The sequence below is a fragment of the Lonchura striata genome, chromosome 1, assembly GCF_046129695.1.
Source record: "Lonchura striata isolate bLonStr1 chromosome 1, bLonStr1.mat, whole genome shotgun sequence".
NCBI classification, from domain to species: Eukaryota; Metazoa; Chordata; class Aves; order Passeriformes; family Estrildidae; genus Lonchura; species Lonchura striata.
The window spans coordinates 441,487-458,937 of record NC_134603.1 but is presented as its reverse complement, the minus strand read 5'-3'; the positions used below and the strand labels follow the sequence as shown (position 1 = coordinate 458,937).

At 52.6% G+C, this 17,451-nt stretch overlaps 1 protein-coding gene across 1 annotated transcript in view; it reads left to right on the top strand.

Moving 5' to 3' along the window:
• Positions 1-17,451, top strand: part of SCRIB (scribble planar cell polarity protein) — a 101,744-nt gene that overhangs the window by 64,687 nt on the left and 19,606 nt on the right. Inside the window, exons 28-35 of the mRNA XM_031504127.2 lie at positions 2,889-2,945; positions 3,652-3,735; positions 7,714-8,100; positions 9,531-9,599; positions 11,696-11,746; positions 12,820-12,861; positions 13,666-13,794; positions 15,897-16,010. Of these exons, the coding sequence (XP_031359987.2) occupies positions 2,889-2,945; positions 3,652-3,735; positions 7,714-8,100; positions 9,531-9,599; positions 11,696-11,746; positions 12,820-12,861; positions 13,666-13,794; positions 15,897-16,010 (933 nt within the window). The remainder of the gene's footprint in view (positions 1-2,888; positions 2,946-3,651; positions 3,736-7,713; positions 8,101-9,530; positions 9,600-11,695; positions 11,747-12,819; positions 12,862-13,665; positions 13,795-15,896; positions 16,011-17,451) is intronic.

The window sequence follows — 17,451 nt, the reverse complement described above, 5'->3', positions numbered from 1 at the left end:
CTGAGCTGCAGCTTCAAGAAAAATGGCCAATGAGCTTGGAAGTCCCAAATTTAATCAGTTTTTTCTGTCCAGCACCCTGTGACTGACAGAGGTTTTGTGAGTAAAGATGAGAATACACAACTCCAAGCTGCCCTGAGTGGAGAAGTGATGCTGTTGATCAGTTATGGCTTTGTGCTCCTCAGTTCACATGGTCATTTCTCTGCTTTGCTGTGACAGTTTTTGTCTCTGCTCACTGGCTCAGCCTTGTACAGAAACACAATTTCACAGAAATAGATCAGCAGACTCAAGCCTGTTGAGGACTTAAGAGTTTCCAGGCATCTCTCTTACGACAGTAATTTATCCAGTCAGAGTCACTGGAAGAAGAGGGAAAATGGAATTCTTCAGTGTTGTCAGTGGGGAATCTGCTCTTCTGGCAGAGGTGTGAGTACATTTTTCAGGTGTTCTGTCAGGTTTTGGGCTCAGATACACCTGAAGTTTCCCTGGGTTCTCTCTGCAGATGCAATTCCTGAGCTTGTCCACATTTGCTGTCCCACAAGAGCAGGGTGAGGTTCTGGATGGACGTGGAATGATCTTACAGAATGATCATCAGCCTGATCCAATTGAAGACATCCCATTGCAGGAGCTAGACAGGATGACCCTGGAAGGTCTCTTCCTACTCAAACTATCCTGACTAATTTGGGAAGGAGGGGGCCTCAGTAATTCTCTTGGTTCAGCCCAGAGCAAAGGCAGTTCAGATCAGATTTAGGTTTTTCCTTTAAAATGTCTCATTCCTTGCCTGGGAAGGAACTCAGTGTGGTCTGATGTGGTTTCAGCAAACCTGATTTCATTGTGTTTCTGTCTGAGCAAAGGATGTTCCTGCCAGTTTTAATGTGGGCAGTCTATGGATTTGAATATGGATATATGGATTGAAATACATTCCAGGAGAGTTCAGGTACTGTGGGTCAGTATCAGCATTCCCAACACCTGTGAATATAGCAAGTGTGGCCCCAAATTATGCTGCTGGAGCTGAGCAAGTGCCATTTGTCCAGGCTCAGGTAGAGAAAGACTTTGCCAAAATTTATACTGAAATTACTTAAAAATACTTGGGTCAAAAAAAAACCCAAAGAAGCCTTTATGATTGGTGAAGTAGCCTTGGCCATATCTCATTTTAAAAAACACTGATATGTTTTGGTGGCCCCTTCCCTTGGTGTGGCAGGAGGAGTTAGCAGTGGATGCTCCAGGCTCCCTGGACCTCCTGGGATCCTGAGGCCCCTGAGCAAAGACATGTTTTTCTGCTGGGCCTCCTAAACCTTGACTCTGGGATTATGTCTCTAAAACTGGTTTTGATGATTAAATTTATCCCAGTGATGGAGCCAGCACTCCGTGGTGGCTACTGGAATACTGAAGGAAGTTCCTGTCCCAGTGCCAGATCCCTGGTAATTTCTGTCACCATTTTTGGAACGTTTTTCTTGTCCTTCAGTGTTTCATGTTCATTCTTGCACAAGAGCAATAGAGACCAAATGTGCCTCCAGCCCACAGCAAGCTGTGAACTGAATAACTGGGAGGAATTATGCCTTTGCTCTACTAGTGGTAGAAGTTTTCAAACCCATTCACTGCTGACGCTGCTTGCCTCCAGTTCTCTGACAATTCAGTTTCTAGTAGAAGTGTCAGTAACTCTGAGTCTCTGTGGGTTGATTCCTGGTGTTCTCTCCTGCCTCTGTGGCTGTAGTTATTTTTCTAGTCTTAATCCAGCTATTGTCAGAGATGGATTTGGAGCAGAATTTGGAGCCACAAATTTGTGGGAATTTGGATCCTCAGCTCCATCTGGGCTGACTGGTGCTCCTGTCACTCCTTGAAATACGACCTCAGAGAAGAGTCACACACCAGATCAGTGTCACCTGGAACCCTCACCCCACAGAGGACTCTCGGTGAAAACAAGCATAACCTGATTCAGAATAAACTTTACCTTAAATATCCCTTGATATCCTTTGGGGAGTTGTGATCCTCCAGAGTACTGGTGACTTCTCAGGCTGTGTATCCTTGCGTAGAGCTCACGGGGTGATGTGGAGCAGTAGGAATCTGCAGTGCATGGAGCCTGTTAAAGAAAAGGGCCCAGGTGCTCAGCAGAATTTCCAGATCCCTCTGAGCTGCCTTCCACCTCCCATCCTCCCAGGGTCAGGACTTCTGGACCATCTGGCTCCAGCCTGGGGAGAGCAGCTGGGAGGATTCCATAGATAAGAGAAGGGAAGAATGCTGTTGTGCTCTGCCCAGAGCTGCCAGGTGACAAGTCACAGTAATGTCAGTGCCCAGAATCAGTCCTTAGGACAAGTCCTGCACTGTTCCCTTCCTCTGGCAGTCTGGGGATTTTGGGATTAGTCACTGGCCACTCTCTAATGGCCCTGCAGTGCTGAGTGACCCCAGGCTGACAGCTGGTGCTGAGCTGACCTTGTGCTTTCTGTCCCTTTGTATGTATGTGGTGCTATAAGCCACAAGGCCTGTGCTCTGTGGATTTGTTTTCCCATTCCCTTCCAGCCTGTCCTGTCTGTGCTCCATCAAGGTGTCTCTTCCAGCAGTGAGCAAACTCCTCCTCTCCCTTGGTGTGGTTATGCTTGAGGGCACAGTATCTCTCTTACTTTCCCCAGCATTGTCCCTGCTGAGTCCTGGGGACACTTGCTCTCCCTCTCACCTGTGGCACTCATATCTTGTTCTGTCCCTGTCCTTTCTTCTGGCAGTAGCAGTGCCCAATCCCAGCTCTTCCTTTTGCAGTCCCAGTGTTGCTGCTGGGTTGCTGCTCCCCCTGTCCTGCTGCTAGCACTGCCCCTGTGTCCCCTCAGCAGACCTGCCCAGCGTGTGTGACCTCTCTGCCTCTCTCTTGTCTCTCTGCTCTGGCTCTGTCTGTCCCACGGAAGGAGCGGATGCGTAGGGAGCGGGAGGCAGCCACGCAGCAGCTTGAGGAGGAAGCAGAGGTGAGCAGTGCAGGGGAAGGGCTGGAGAAGCCCAGAAAAGGTATGCAGCTAGACTGGAAGGCTGGAGAAGTCCCCAAAAAGAGTTTGTTTCCCAAAGCTTGTGTTCTCCACTCCCTCCGTGAAGGGGATGTGGCTTTGGGGATTAGAGAAGAGATCAGAACTGAAGATTTAATTATGTAAGGAATTGAGGAAAACGGGCTGGATTAGAAACCCTGGTTTCTCTTTAGGGTTAGAAAGGCACTATGTGGGAAACAAAATGGAACAAAGTTGTACAGTGAGAGTGAGTTAAGGTTGGAAAAAGGAATTTAGAGGAGTTGCAGACTTGCGTTCTTACATGTGTCCAGGTCCAGTCATTCCAGGTGCTGTTGGAGCAAACAGGTAGGTGTGGCACATTCTCTGCTCCATCAGGAGGTGGGCATGGCGCAGGAGGAGTGAGTGGAGGGGTCTGAGCAGTGGTGGGTGGCCAAGGGTGCACGCTGCCATGTTCTCTGTGGGGTTTCTCAAGCCTGGCTCCTGCCACAAGTTCATGTGGCTGTGTTTTGAACAATTCCAGCTCTTTTTCCAGGCAGTGGGAACTCTGATGAGTTTGGAGATAAGACCTGGGTTATTACTGGGGTGGTTCCCTTTTCACTGCCCTTTCTCATTGATTTAGTTGACTTTGGGCCTGACCTGTTCCTGGTGTTTGTGGCTTTTTCACCCTCTCCAGAATGTCCCCAGCGAACCCCTGCGCCTGGATTACCGGACCCTGGCAGCGCTGCCCAGCAGTGGCCTGCAGAGAGGCAACCGTGCTGTGAGTGGGGGCTGGGGGTCCTGGGGGGCCGTGGAGGGGGGTGAGGGGCTGTGGAGATGTGATTCCCAACAGGGGAGGCCATGGTCCTTCCATGACCTGCCCTCCACCTGTGCCATGGTGTGGGAAATGACAAAGGAAAACTGGGCAGCAGAACTGTGGGGGGCTCAGGCACTGAACCAATAGCTGCAAAATAAAGATGGGAATAAGAGAATGAAGAGAGCAAGAGCCAGGCAGCTTTGCCTTTTGGGAAGGGAAGTGGCAAAGTTTGACAAGCTGCAAAAAGCAGAGTTGGGAACAAGAAAGAGCAGCCTGGTGGGAGAGAAGGGGATGTGTGGTGGGTGAGTGCAGGGATTTGTTGTGGAAGGAAGAGGCTCCAGAGAGCTGCCAAGGAGGGAGAGAAAGATCCTTCCTGACACAGGGATGACAGTGTTGTGTGCACAGCTCGGTTGTAAACACATTGTGGGATGGTGTTTAGGAAAGGGGAGGGATGAGGGTGCTGAAACTGAAATTTTCTACTAAAAATTGAAGAAGTTTAGGGCCAGGTTGGACAGTGCTTGGAGCTATCTGTGCAATGGGAGTGTCTACCCCTGGTGCTCTAGTGGAAATGTCCCTGACCATGGCAGGGGGTGGGACTGGCTGGTCTCAGGGTTCCTTCCACCCCCAGCTGTGCTGAGGTTCTGTTAAAGCCTGCAGAGGTGACATGGCTGTGGTTGTGTGTTGTGGCTGAGCTCTGTAGCTTGTGTATCCTGTTATGTGTTGTGACTCCTGCCCTGGACATTTCTGTCCTGTGCCCTGCCTGGCAGTCCCTCACTTGCAGTGGCCAAGAGAAATTCCAGATTTCACAAACTTCACAGATTACAGACTTACCTCTCTCCTGTGTTGTTTAAAATCTCACCTCTCCATCTTTTCTCTCTTTTATCTTTCCTGCATCCCATTTGACTGGGTTTCTGCTTGCTCCTTCACACATCCTTAGTCTTCCTCCTTTCCTCCTGTTGCAGCAAGAACTCTCTTTGCTGTCATCATCCCATTCTGCATTCCCATTCTGGTGTTTCAGGATCCTTTTACCCTTTCTGCCTCCATCTCATTCCATGCAGACAAGTCTCCTCTCCTGTTCTCTTTCCTCTGCTGCTCCAGGCCTTTCTTCAGTAACAGCTCTGCTTTGGCTCCAGCTCTGCCTCCTTTTGTTCCCACACTTCCCAGCTTTGGGTTTTTCCCTCTTGCTGGTCACCCAAGAAAGCAGTATCAGGAAAAGGTTTATTTTTAGCAGCTCTGAGAATAACTCAGGAGCTGGAAGAGGGGGAGAGTCAGCCCCAGGCAGCAGCTGGCTCCATGCAGGACAGCTCAATGTTGTCCAGAGCAGAGCAGCTTTGGGGCTGTGCCTGGCAGGGGTGTCAGCCTGGGAACGCCAGGCACGGGAATGTGGGGTTGGGCACACTGGGGTGGTGGGTGCTTCTATAAATGTCCCATTGCAGGGAGGGCTCCAAGGGTCTGGTGCTGGTCCAGCTGTCGCCAGCCCTGTCTTTGCTCTGGTTTGAAAAGTACTTCTGCCTGGATCTGGGGACAGGGAGGTTCAGGTGGTCCTTCAGGAGCTGCCCTGGCCCGTTAGGTGGCCACTGGATGAACTCAATCAGGGTCAGTCCAGCCAGTGGAGGAGCAGGTGGGTCAGTGACAGATGTCTGTCTCTGGACAGCCTCCTCAGATGCCTGGTGCTCTTGCCCTGTTCCCATCATGGTTTTCTCCTTCTTCCTGTCTCCAGGCCAGTTCTCACCACAGGCATTCTCCTCTAAACAGTGACTGGGTGTCTTTCACTCCTGCATTACTGCCTGTACTGCCTTACTGTCTTTTACTCCCTGTGAGAGAACTGCAGGGAGCTGTTTCTGTCCTCCCTGTGCCACACAAGGATCTGTAGGGAGCTGTTCTTGCTGTGGAGCAGGAGGAGGTGCAGGTCTATCTGTCCACTGTGGAACAGGAGGTGTAGGTCTCTCCACTGACCACTGTAGCTGTGGATGGAGTTGGTTGGAGGATTCCCCCAGAACAGCCGCCAGAGAAGGGAGCAGTGGTTGTCTGTCTTGAACCCATCTGTGCTGCTGCATCTGGAACCCTTTGTGAGCAGGATTTAACAAAGGCTGACGAGAGGCCCATTGTCTTTGTCCACTGTTAAAGGCCAAACTGAAAATTCCCACTGGAAGCAGCATGGGGATGCTCTCTGGCCGTGCACCCAGTGCATTGCAGCCTCTGGAGAGAAGCTGTGGCTGCCCCATCCCTGGCAGTGTCTAAGGCCAGGTTGGATGGGACTTGGAGCAGCCTGGTCCAGTGGAAGGTGTCCCTGCCATTGCAGGGGGTGGAACAATATGAACTTTTGGGCTCCTTCCCACCCAAACCATCCTGAGATTCTGTGACTCTGACATTTCCCTTACTGAAGTCAAAGAGCTGCTACAGTCTCTGTCTTCTGCATTGAACAGGAATGTGAGCCAGACCCAGAGGGACTGATCACAGCAAAACATTTAAGTCTAGTTTTGCTTTCTGGGCTGTGAGAAATGGAGAAGACTTGGCACATCTCCATACCAGGTCACCATGATTAGTTAATTAGCAACCTGTACTTTCTGTTCTGAATCTATTTCTCTTCAGTTTCTTGCCATTGATTCCTTTTTTTCACTTGTTCACAGATTTAAGATTGGATTTCTTTCAGTGCCAGCAAGGATGCAGGGTAGCACCTGTCTGTTCTGTCTGCAAGCTGGGAAAGCTCACTGCATTGCCCAAATTTTTGCTTCCCCAAGATAGAAATTGTGGCTTGTCTGACAGGAATCGCCCCGGTGAGGCCGGGGAGCGAAGAATCCCTCACTAGGACATGCTACAGCAGGAGCTGGAGCTTACAGGGAGACACAGACCCAGCCCAGGTTCAGTCAGGCCCAAGAACAAAACAGGGACTGGGGCTGCCCATCAACCATCAGCATGATGGCACTCTGGGGAAAAGGGGTTAAAAAAGTAGGGTTCTTACACTGAAAAACCACACAGCAGAATGTCTCAGGGTAGCACAGGCTTTGCTGGTGAGGAAACACGATATGAGCCAGGGCTCTGCCAACCACAGAGGTTGGGCTGGGGGTTAGGGGAGGGCCTCTGAAATTCCTGAGCCTCCCAGCTGCCATTGTAGTCACCGGCCCACCCCTGAGAGCTATTTTGGTGACCACTGCCATGACACAAGAACTGAAGAATTTGGTCTGAGCAGGAGAGGTCTTTCTTCTCCCTGGAGGCACTCAGATGGAAGCTTTGGTCCTTGCTCTCTGGCTGTCACTGCTCCCCTGAGGAAGGCTCTGGCTGGGGTAACAAACTCTCTTCTGTGGCATTAAGGGGAAGGGTCAGGGCTTTGCTGGGGCTGTGTGCATTGAGCCAGGACAGAGCTGGGGCTGCCTCAGTCCTGTCATCAGCAAGAGCCACCCAAAGGGTCTGTGCTCACTGAGCTCTGCTGTTTGGGATGTGTTGTGAGCAGCGGGGCCCCTAAAGTATGTTCACATGCACAGGTGTGATGGGAGTGCATGGGTGGGTGGGTGTGACTGTGGCAGCACTGGGGTGACAGCAGAGGCTGGGCCATAGGTGGTGGGGCTCAGTGAACTTGGAGTATCTCCAGAGATGCCTTCCAACCCCAGCAGTGTGGTTCTTTGTGCTGAGGTGAGCGGGGGGAGCATGTGCTTGTACAGGTGTCAGAAGTGGATTTGGCTGAGGAGCAGCTGCAGGAAGCTGTGTGAGTTGGAGGAGTGCAGCCTGGCAGTTCCCTGGTATGTGTGCACAGCAAGGTCCTCTCCCAGGAGTGACACTGAGGGTCACAGACTGGTGGCAGAGCAGGAGAGAGGGTCGGGATGCTGTGTGGGCTTTAGCGCTGGAATTCTCTCCCCTGTCCTTCAGCAGCTACTCTGTATTTTCTCCCTCCTCTTCTTTACTCTGTTCTCCTTATTTCTCTCCCATCCTTCTGTTTCCTCTCAGCCTGTTGAGTGCTCTAAGCCCAGATCCGGCATGGAGGGTGACTGCGCCATGCTGTCCCCACCCACAGCGTGGCACGGCCAGGAAGCGTCCCCAGACCCGGCAGCAGGCACGGCCGGGCCCCCTCAGCTCCCTGTGCCCCCCCAGCAGCACACGAGCGGGGCAGAGCAGCCCCGGGGAGACCAGCAGGACCCCGAGGGGTGTCCCTTGTCCCAGGAGCAGCTGCCAGAGACGCCAGAGTGTTTGATCGACTCGCAGCCCATCCCCTTCAGTGAGAACCCCTTTGTGGTGGCCAACCGCAGGGGTAAGGCCGCGGGCACGGCCAGCCTGGGGGGGCCTCCCCTGGGCTATGGCAGGGGGGGCGTGCTGAAGACCAGCCTGTACTCCAAGGCAAGCAGCTTGTAGTGTATGGCATGCACTGACCACTGCACCCTACTAAACCCCGGCAGCGGGCAGCACGGTGCCCGAGGGCCGGTTCCCCGCCCCGTGTGCCCTCATCCTGTGCCACGGTCCTCAGGGTCACCGTGTCATCCTCCAGTCACTAACACACCCTGGTGATGGGGATGCTGCATTGCTGAGGGACAGGATGGCATCTGTGACCTCCCTGCTGTCACTCAGGGTCTGGCAGCAAGCAGCTGGCAGGACTGCTGGAGATCAGTGCTGGTGCCACACTTCTGTCCCTGAGCCTGAGCACAGCCTTTCTCAGGCATCTGGAAAATGCAGCAGATCCACAGCCCAGGAGCCGCTCCTCCCAGGTGGCACCATTCAGTAGATCAAGACTTGGGAATTTCAGGGAAGAACTTTGCTTTCTGTTCTGGGAAATCTGTATTTGGCATTCCTGCTCTTGCACAGGGAACCTGTGGTGGAGCAGGGACTAGACCCAAAGATTCCACCCTCCAGGTGAACACCGCGTTGCTCTCCCCTTTTTCCTTCTTAGGCCTTTTGGGTGGTCTGAAAATCAAAGCAGCCCCACATAAACAGCCCCATACACAGCAGATAAACTGACCAGTCAACAGACCCAATCCTCAGCTGTAGTGATCTTGGAGGTGGTTTACTTCCTTGCTAGGAATATCTCAAGTGTCTAGCCAGGTGAGCTCAGAGCAAGGTATCTGGAATCTGTGCTCCAGTATAAACTTCAGTCATTTCAGGCTTGGTGCATCAAAATACTGACTTGATTCAACTGACCATGTGTGTGGCTGTGGTATTAGTGACTGGGAGCAGTAGGATTGCCTAAATAGTTCCCTAAATCCCAAATGACCTGCCTCTGCCTTACGGCATTCGTCGTGCTGCAATAGGAGTGCAGGTGGTTCCTGGACACTGCTCTCTGTTCAGCTGCTGGGGCAGCTGAGCCCCAGTGCCAGAGGTTGCTCTGGGAGCCAGAAGAGAGCCCTGTCTCCCTGCAGCCAGGAATGGCTTTCTTTGCTCAGTGCCAGAGATTGCATTGGGAGCCAGGAGCTCCCTGTAGCCAGGAATGGTTTTCTTTGCTCAGTGTCTATGCACAGGAGGTTGCCTGGAGCTTGACCCTGCCTGTGAGTGCTGTGGGAGTCAGGGAAGAGCATTCCTGGAACGTGCAGATGCTGTAACCTGATCCAGCTGGCCTCGCAGGGCACTGAGATGTGATCTGCTGGGATGTGATCGAAGTGTCTAACGTCATTCCCTGGTTGTTTCTGGTGCTTTTTGGCATGTGTCAGCTGCTGTTGGGCCCTGCTAGCCTTGCTCCCTGGATGCGCAGGGTGTCCCAGCCCCTGGGCTGTACAGACCTCCTCCAGCTGTAGAGTAACACTCGAGCTTTGTCTTCAGCTTTGTCTTCTCTCTTTCAGGCTCCTGTGGGCGAGTCTGGGACAGGAAATTCCAGGCGTGAATCCCCCTATTCTCCCAGTAATCTGCAGGTGAGACTGCCCCCAGGACAGGTGATATGGGAAAGGCAGGGAGGCACTTCCAGGGGTAAAGGACAGAGGGAGCTGAGGGCAATTTCCATCCTGGAGTGACCCTGTCAGGGTGGAGGGGATCCATCACAGAAGGCAGCCAGAGAACAAGCAAACAGCTCCCTCCTTCAGAATGTCCTGGAGAGCCAGAAGGGTAATTAGCTGGTCAAAAATGAGCTCTGAGGGGCAGCTTAATTGCAGGGTGATGAGAAGGGGCTGCAACGTATAGTTGTGACTTTTTTTGGAATGGTCTTTTTGAACCAGTGCCTTGTACAGAGATTCTTTAATTCTGGCAACTGATATGTGGTAAGAAATGGAGGAGTCAGGATTTGGGTCTCTAAAGCAGGGCTGCCCAGGCTTGCAGAGGGTGCCTGGTTCTTTTTGTGAGCCTGGAGGTGACCCAGAGCTGCTGGGCAGGAGGTGGAAGGATCCTGCTGCAGCCAGTTCTGGGTGACCCTGCCCTCAGAGAGTGATTTGCTGCAGATCCTTGCTAGAGGCTTTCCCTCTGCATTGGGAAGTGTATTTGTTTTTGTAATTTCTGATTATTTTTTTCTTTATAAACATTACCTCTTATCCCTTGACATTCATATTCCTTATTTCTCTCTGAACTTTGCAATATCTGAGCCTTTGATCTCCCTGTCCATCCCATGGCAGGAGGTGTCACAGCTCAGTTGAGCCTTTTGAGGTTAAATAAACTTAAAAGAGATTTTTAAATTTTCCCTTTACAATCATTGCCCATTACTGGGTTTTATACTGGGGGCTGGAATGAATTGCCAGTTGTTCTTTGTTCTGTGTCCTTGGTCATTTGGGGTCTGTTGGTTCCTTTTGGAGTCCAGCTGTTCTCCAGCTGCTCTCCCCACAGCTCTGGCACTTCCCTGCTCTTCAGTGACCCATTTCAGCTCTTGGAGCTGGACAGGAGCTCTGGAGGTGAACAATCACTGGGGGTGAGGTGGCTGCTGCGACAGACTGAAGAGCAGGGTCAGGCCCTGCAGGAAGCAGTAGGAGCAGCACTTCAGTCCAGCCTCTGTTCCTTCTCAGCCTGTCCCACATCTCCCTCAGTTTTGGATCATTTACAATTGAGTGCTCATCAGGAACCTAGCACAATTAGAAGACAGTCTATTGCTGAGCTATTCCAATGCACTTGGTTCCAGCTGTGTTTCCCTATTTACATTTCTAACAGCAGCTGTGTTATTTGTAAGTTTTCCTTTTAGCACAAGTGCCAATTTTCTTTATTTCTTTGAGATCAGTTTTCACAGAATCCCAGGATGGTTTGGGTGGGAAGGGACCTTCAAGACAATTTTATTCCAGCCCCCTGCCATGGGCAGGGGCACTTTCCACTGTCCCAGGGTGCTCCAAGCCCTGTCCAGCCTGGCCTTGGACACTTGCAGGGATGGGGCAGCCACAGCTTCTCTGGGCAACCTGTGTCAGTGCCTCCCCACTCTTGAAGGAAAACACTTCTTCCCAAAATCTCATCTAACCCTACCTCTGGCCATGGGAAGCCATTCCCCCCTGTCCTGTCCCTCCAGGCTCTTGTCCAAGGTCCCTCCCCAGCTCTCTTGGAGCCCTTTAAGGCAGTAAAATGGGCTCTAAGGTCTCCCTGCAGGTTTCTCTTCTCCAGGCTGAGCAGTCCCACATTTTTCCTGTTCTAGGGATTCAGGAGTCTTGACTTTCAGGTTGTTGCTCCAGAGCAGAAGTTCTGAGGAATTTTGTCTCTTACTCTCTGGCTCCATCTATTTTTTAATGTTTGTTCTTTTGTTTCAACATCTTGTAGTCCAGGCAGAACGGATTGGCTTATTTCAGAGACTTCCTTGAGGGAAATGGAATCCTTTGTCCTGAGTGGGCGTTGTGGGGGTTGTGCCTGGCCTGGAGCCATGCCCAGGGGTGGGGGAGGCAGGAGGTGCCTGTGGTGGGTCTGTGTGTGCTAGGCAGGGCAGGGGGCTCCCCCGTGCTGGGGACCCACCAGCTGCGGCCACTGCAGCCTCTCTGCTCCTCTCCCGTGGAAAACCCAGTCTCTCCATTTTCTCTCCCGTTCTCTCCCCTGCTGATGCCCGTCCCTACAGGTGCCCGCAGCCCCCCGGGCCCCTCACCTGGCCGGCAGGGAGACGCGCTTTGTAAGTGCTGCTGGTGTGCGGTGTGCGCTCTGCCCGCTGCTCCTCCTGCTGCCCGCTGCTCTGTGCTGGCCCCACGGGTGCCTGGCATCCCCACGGGGGCCTGGCATCCCCATGGCATCCCCACGGGTGCCTGGCATCCCCACGGGGGCCTGGCATCCCCGTGGCATCCCCACGGGGACCTGGCATCCCCACGGGAGCTCAGGATCCCCACGGAGGGTCTGGCATCCTCACGGGATCCCCATGGTGGCCTGGCATCCCCATGGCATCCCCATGGGGGCCTGGCATCCCCATGGGGACCTGGCATCCCCACAGGATCCACACGAGGGACCTGGCATCCCCACAGGGGCCCAGCATCCTCACGGGAGCTTGGCATCCCCACAGGATCCTCACGGGAGCTTGGCATCCCCACGGGATCCTCACGGGAGCTTGGCATCCCCATGGGATCCTCACGGGAGCTTGGCATCCACACAGGTGCCTGGCATCCCCTCGGGGGCCTGGCATCCCCTGGGGCTCTCCCGAGGGAGCAGCACCCCGGTGGCACCCAAGGCACGAGGGGCTGCTCCCTGCCAGCTGTTGCTGTGGTGACACCCATGAGTGCTTGGGGAGGAGCTGCAGGGGACAGCTTTGCTCGGGCTGGGGCAAATGTGGAGGGTGGGGAGGTGCCCAAGGAATGTGCCACGAGCCAGAGCAGGGAATACGCCCAGGGAATGTGCCCAGGGACCAGGGTCTGGGGATGTTAGCAGGAGACAGGAGTAGGGACTGTGACTGTGGGCCAGGACCTGGAGATGTGCCCAGGGACCAGGAGCAGGGGCTGTGCCCACGGGCCAGGACTGTGCCAGAGTTGGGGTCAGAGTTTGGAGACGGGCAGAGGGTTGTGAGGGCCTCCTCACACAGCACAGGGGCTGGGAGAGGCTCATGCAGGTGGGCTCTGGCCTCTCCTCCCTTGAAGAGGCAGGTCCTGGGGGGTAGGGGTTCTGTGGGACCTGGAGCTCCCCACACAGGGTGGGAAGTGGGGCAGGGGGGAAACTAAAGGCTTTCAGACTCCAGATTTACCCCTGTATTTCTGTTTGCAGGCTTCCATTAATTTCATTACATCGCAGGATGACAGTAAATCAGTGAGTACAGCTGCCATGAGACCTGACTGTGGTGTCCCTGTGCATCCCCAGCACATGGAGCTTGTTTCTTCCCCCTGTTGGCTCCTATTCTATCTCCTCCAGTCCTCCAATATGCCTCAAGTTTGTACAAATGCATCAGGTCTTAAATATGGTCCATCTGAAAACCCAGCCTGTTTTTGCAGCTTTTATTCCTGTTTCCCCTCGCAGCTTCCCCTCCTGCAGGTTTTGCTGACTTACCCAGTTCCTGCTGCCACTCTCTCTAGTTGCAGGTGCTTTGTTCACTTTCACACAACATCCAGCAGTGATGGTGACATCTAGGAGAAGTTTTAGCCTCTTGCCTCTGCTGCAGTAACTGCATTTCTTGTCAGACTCAATCTGGTTCACTTCCATCCACAGTTTCTGCCAATTCCCATTCCAGGCTGATGTTTCCCTCCTTCCATCCCTGGTGCTCACATTTTCCGAGCTTGGTCACTCCTACCATACCCTGCAAACCCTTGTAGCTGCTGCTGATACGGCAGGTGCTTCCTTTAGTCCTGGCCTTATCTGCAGTCCACTGGTCCTGTGTAACCCTTCCTTGGCTGAGTCGCTTCTGGTGTTGGCTCCAAGAGCTCTCCCTGCCAGTCCTGCAGCTGGAGCAGGCAGCACAGCTGAGGAGAGAAGTGGGGGTGCACGGATTTGCATGGATTTGTTTATTCAGCTGCATGGCAGACACCTCACTGCCCTAACTGCTCATTTCTCTTCTCTTTCTCCCTGCCCCTTGTCCTGCTCTGCCTTCCTCACTGTCCTGGGCACTGGCACGAGCAGACCAAGCCTGGCGTCATTCAGCCTCTCTCCCGCGTGCGACCAAGCGCTGCTGTGGCACACAGGGCCGAGGAGGGGGACAGCCCCAACCCCTTCCAGCAGCCCCAGCCCTGCTTCAGGACCCACAGCTCTGTAAGTGGCCAGGTTTCCCTCCCCAAAGCCCTGTGTCTGCCCCAGGTGGCTGCAGTGCCATGTTGTGGGGCAGGAGCCCTCCCAGAGCTCACTCTGGTTTGGGGACCACGTGCCTGGGCTGAGGCTGCTGCTGTGCATGCACCAGTCTGGGCTCCCCAAGAGGGATCCATACTCCTCACAAGCATGGCCAGGTCACTGCATCCCTCTTACTTCTCTGGGCCTCCTCAGCTGCCCCACTTCTCCATGGCCCTGTCCCAGGAGGCAGCACTGCTGAAGCTTTTGTGGCCAAAATCCCCAGAGCAGATACAGGTTTAGAGCCATATTTGTGAGATGTTGAGTTCTGTGGAGACATAAATGTTACAGAACCTGGGTTTATGTCTGGCACCTTGGAGCAGAAGCTGATACCATCCTGCTGATGGGTTTTATGGTTTGCAAATGATTTGTTTTGAAAGGTTTGTTTTCCTGGGACTGTTTGTTGATAGGAGAGAAAAATTCAGGTGTTTTGGTCTTTGTCATGATGGAAGACCTGTGTCCCTTCAAATTAAAAGTGGAAGGAATAGTGGAAGATGTCCCTGCCCATGACAGGGGAGAGGGACTGGATGGGCTTTCAGTCCCTTCCCACACAAACCATGCTGGCTCAGGTTCCATGAATCCAGCCCTTCTCTCCCTGCTGGAGCTGGTACAGTGTGATACCAAAGCAGAGACCTGATTTGCAGCAAACAGCTGTACAGAGTCCATGGCACCTGTGCACAGGTCACATTTCACAGACTCTTCTGGTCTCACTGTGCTGTCCTTTAGCCCATGCAGAAGCATTGAAGGAATGTTCCTTTTGTTTATGGAGTAAATAAGTTACTTTTTGTTTCTTTAAAAAGGAAAAAAGCTTAGAAGTTTTTCTCTTTAATTTGGTTAAAAGACACTTTATAGGACTTTTAAGACTTCACTTTAAACTTAAGGATAGTTAATTGGACAGAAGCTAAAACGTTTTGCATAAGTAATTTACTATAAAAAGAAGAGAACAAAAGAAGTAATGGCTTTTGTGAAGTGTTTTAGTGGGGGCAAAAACCTCTTGCCCTAACTCGGTTTTACTCTGTAAAGAGCTTTTTTATTTTGGCTTTTAATAAAACTTCTTTGTTTCCAAAACTGTCACAAGAGCCATCCTGCTACTTTTATGCCACCCGAGGTAGCTGAGCTATCAAGGGTATAATGTTTGTCTATGAGAGCCTCTAAGACCAAGCTCGAATAGATAAAACAGAGCATCATCAAACAGCATTGTTTAGCCCCAGTCCAGGACCAAGGAAAACCAGAAGGCACTGGTTTAGTGCAGCCGGAGGGTTGGAGGCATGAGCAGCTAAAGGGGATTTACTTTCCAGGAAAAGGAAGGCTGTGGTGCCATTGCCCCCCACCCCTTCCATTTCTGTGGTGCTTTGAGCAGGTCACCCCAGTGCTGCAGGAGGGGTCACAGGGAAGGTGGGTGAGGAAGGGACCAGCAAAGACAGTGACCAGCAGTAGAAAGGTCCCTTCAGACCCCAGCAGATGTTTCCCAGTAAGTGTAATTCTGCAAAAGGATAATTTGAGATCAAAGGCAGATCTCCACATCTCAGATCCTGGAATCGCAGGGTGCTTTGGGTTGAGAGGGACCTTAAAGACAGGGACACCTTCCACTAGAGGGACTCTTGTTCAGCCGTAAATAGAAGTCAATGTGTAGCTGTCCTGTTCTAGCCCAAAAAACCCTGATTCAGGTTGGCACTTGCTGGTTGAATTGGGTGGAAATCCTCAAGGGCTGGGACAGCAGTGTGCCCTTGGCCAGAGGGTCTGTCACAATGTTCCCATCAGGTCACTGAAGATCTGTGCCACCAAAAGTGCCATTCCCTCAGCACCCATGGAACAGAATGGGCTGTGACCCTCATGCTGCTGTGTACAGTGTCTGTGCAGTGCTCTGCTCCTGGTGGTCCTGCCCAGGGCTCAGCAGCAGCCTTTCCTTACGTGCTCCCTGACCTATTCCTTTCACATCCCACTCACCAGGCTCTGCAGGCCAAGCGTTGGGCTGTGTGTGCTTTTCCACCCCACCTGTGCTCATCTTTGCCTCCTGTGTGTCCCTGCAGCCAAAGCCATCACCGCCGTCACCACCCTCCCCTGACGAGGTGCCCATCAACGTCAAGCAGGCCTACAAGACCTTTGCAGCAGTGCCCCTGTCCCAGCCCCTGCTGGGGACACAGGTAACCACTGCTGGTGGCACCAGCACGGGGCTGAGCAGGCCAGAAGGGATGTGTGTGCTCCAGAGACAGCTGCTGTACAGGAGGGACACGGTGGGATCCTGGGAGTCCTGTGGGAGTGTTCGTGGTGCAGATGTTCATCCTGCAGGGTCCTGTCTGTGTCAGGTCCTGTGAGTCCTGTGGGAGTGTTCATGGTGTACATGTTCATCCTGGCAGGGTCCTGTCTGTGTCAGGTCCCCTTGGAGTGTGTTGGTGGTGCAGATGTTCATCCTGGCAGGGTCCTGTCTGTGTCAGGTCCTCTTGGAGTGTGTTGGTGGTGCAGATATTCATCCTGGCAGCATCCTGAGTGTGTCAGGTCCTCTTGGAGTGTGTTCATGGTGTACATGTTCATCCTGCAGGGTCCTGTCTGTGTCAGGTCCTCTTGGAGAGCGTTCATGGTGCAGGTATTCATCCTGGCAGGGTCCTGAGTGTGTCAGGTCCTGTTGGAGTGTGTTGGTGGTGCAGATGTTCATCCTGGCAGGGTCCTGTCTGTGTCAGGTCCTGGAAGCTCATGGAGTCTCACACATTGTCGTTCTCCCTGGACATTGGGATACTGATGTACAACCATGCAAAGGAACTCTGAAATTCCAGACTCCAGGGCCCAGCTAAACCTGTGCTGACATATTTTTGAATAGATTTTGGTCTTCATTGTGACTCCTCATTTCCCCTGCCATCTAGATGAATCCTGGAACAGTCCAGGCTAGCTGAAGCCTTGGAGGTCATTGCCTCAGTTCCCCCTGCAAAACAGGGCAGCCTTGGCTGTTAGAATCTGAGAATCCTGGAACATCCTGAGTTGGAAGGGACACACAAGGATCATCAGGTCCAGCTCAGGACACACCCAAGAATCCCACCATGGACCTAAGAGCATTGGTCAACCATCTCCAGAGCAGTAGGAGGTTGCTCAGGCAGATCCACTTAAGTTCTGAATTCTGAGTTTGTTTTTGGAGTGTATTTGGATAAAGCCAGAGATCATCTCCTTGCTCTCTCTTTGTGGGTCATTTCAAGTTTATCTTATTGTAAAACTTCCTTCTTTTCCATAACTGGTTTGCAGTTCTCAGTTTACCCCTATGGTTCCTGGTTAACAGACAGATTTTTGTGGATCAGTTTCCTCCCCCTGTAGTTCTCTTCATCCAATATTCTGTTATGCGTTGCAGTAAATACAGATTTCATTCTTTCTGATGGCATCTTTGCTTCTTCAGAGTAAATTTTGGGTGGTTTTGTCTTTGCTGTAAACAAAGTGTGAATGGGCTCCTGCCAGCTCCTGTGAACCCCCTCCAGCCCTGGCTCAGCCCCTGCTCCTGGTTGCTGCGTGTTTCCCACATCTTTCAGTTTCTGCCCTTTCTGAAGTTGTCACACCTGGTTCTGTTTAACCCTCATTCCTGACGATTGGTAAACCTTGTTAAAT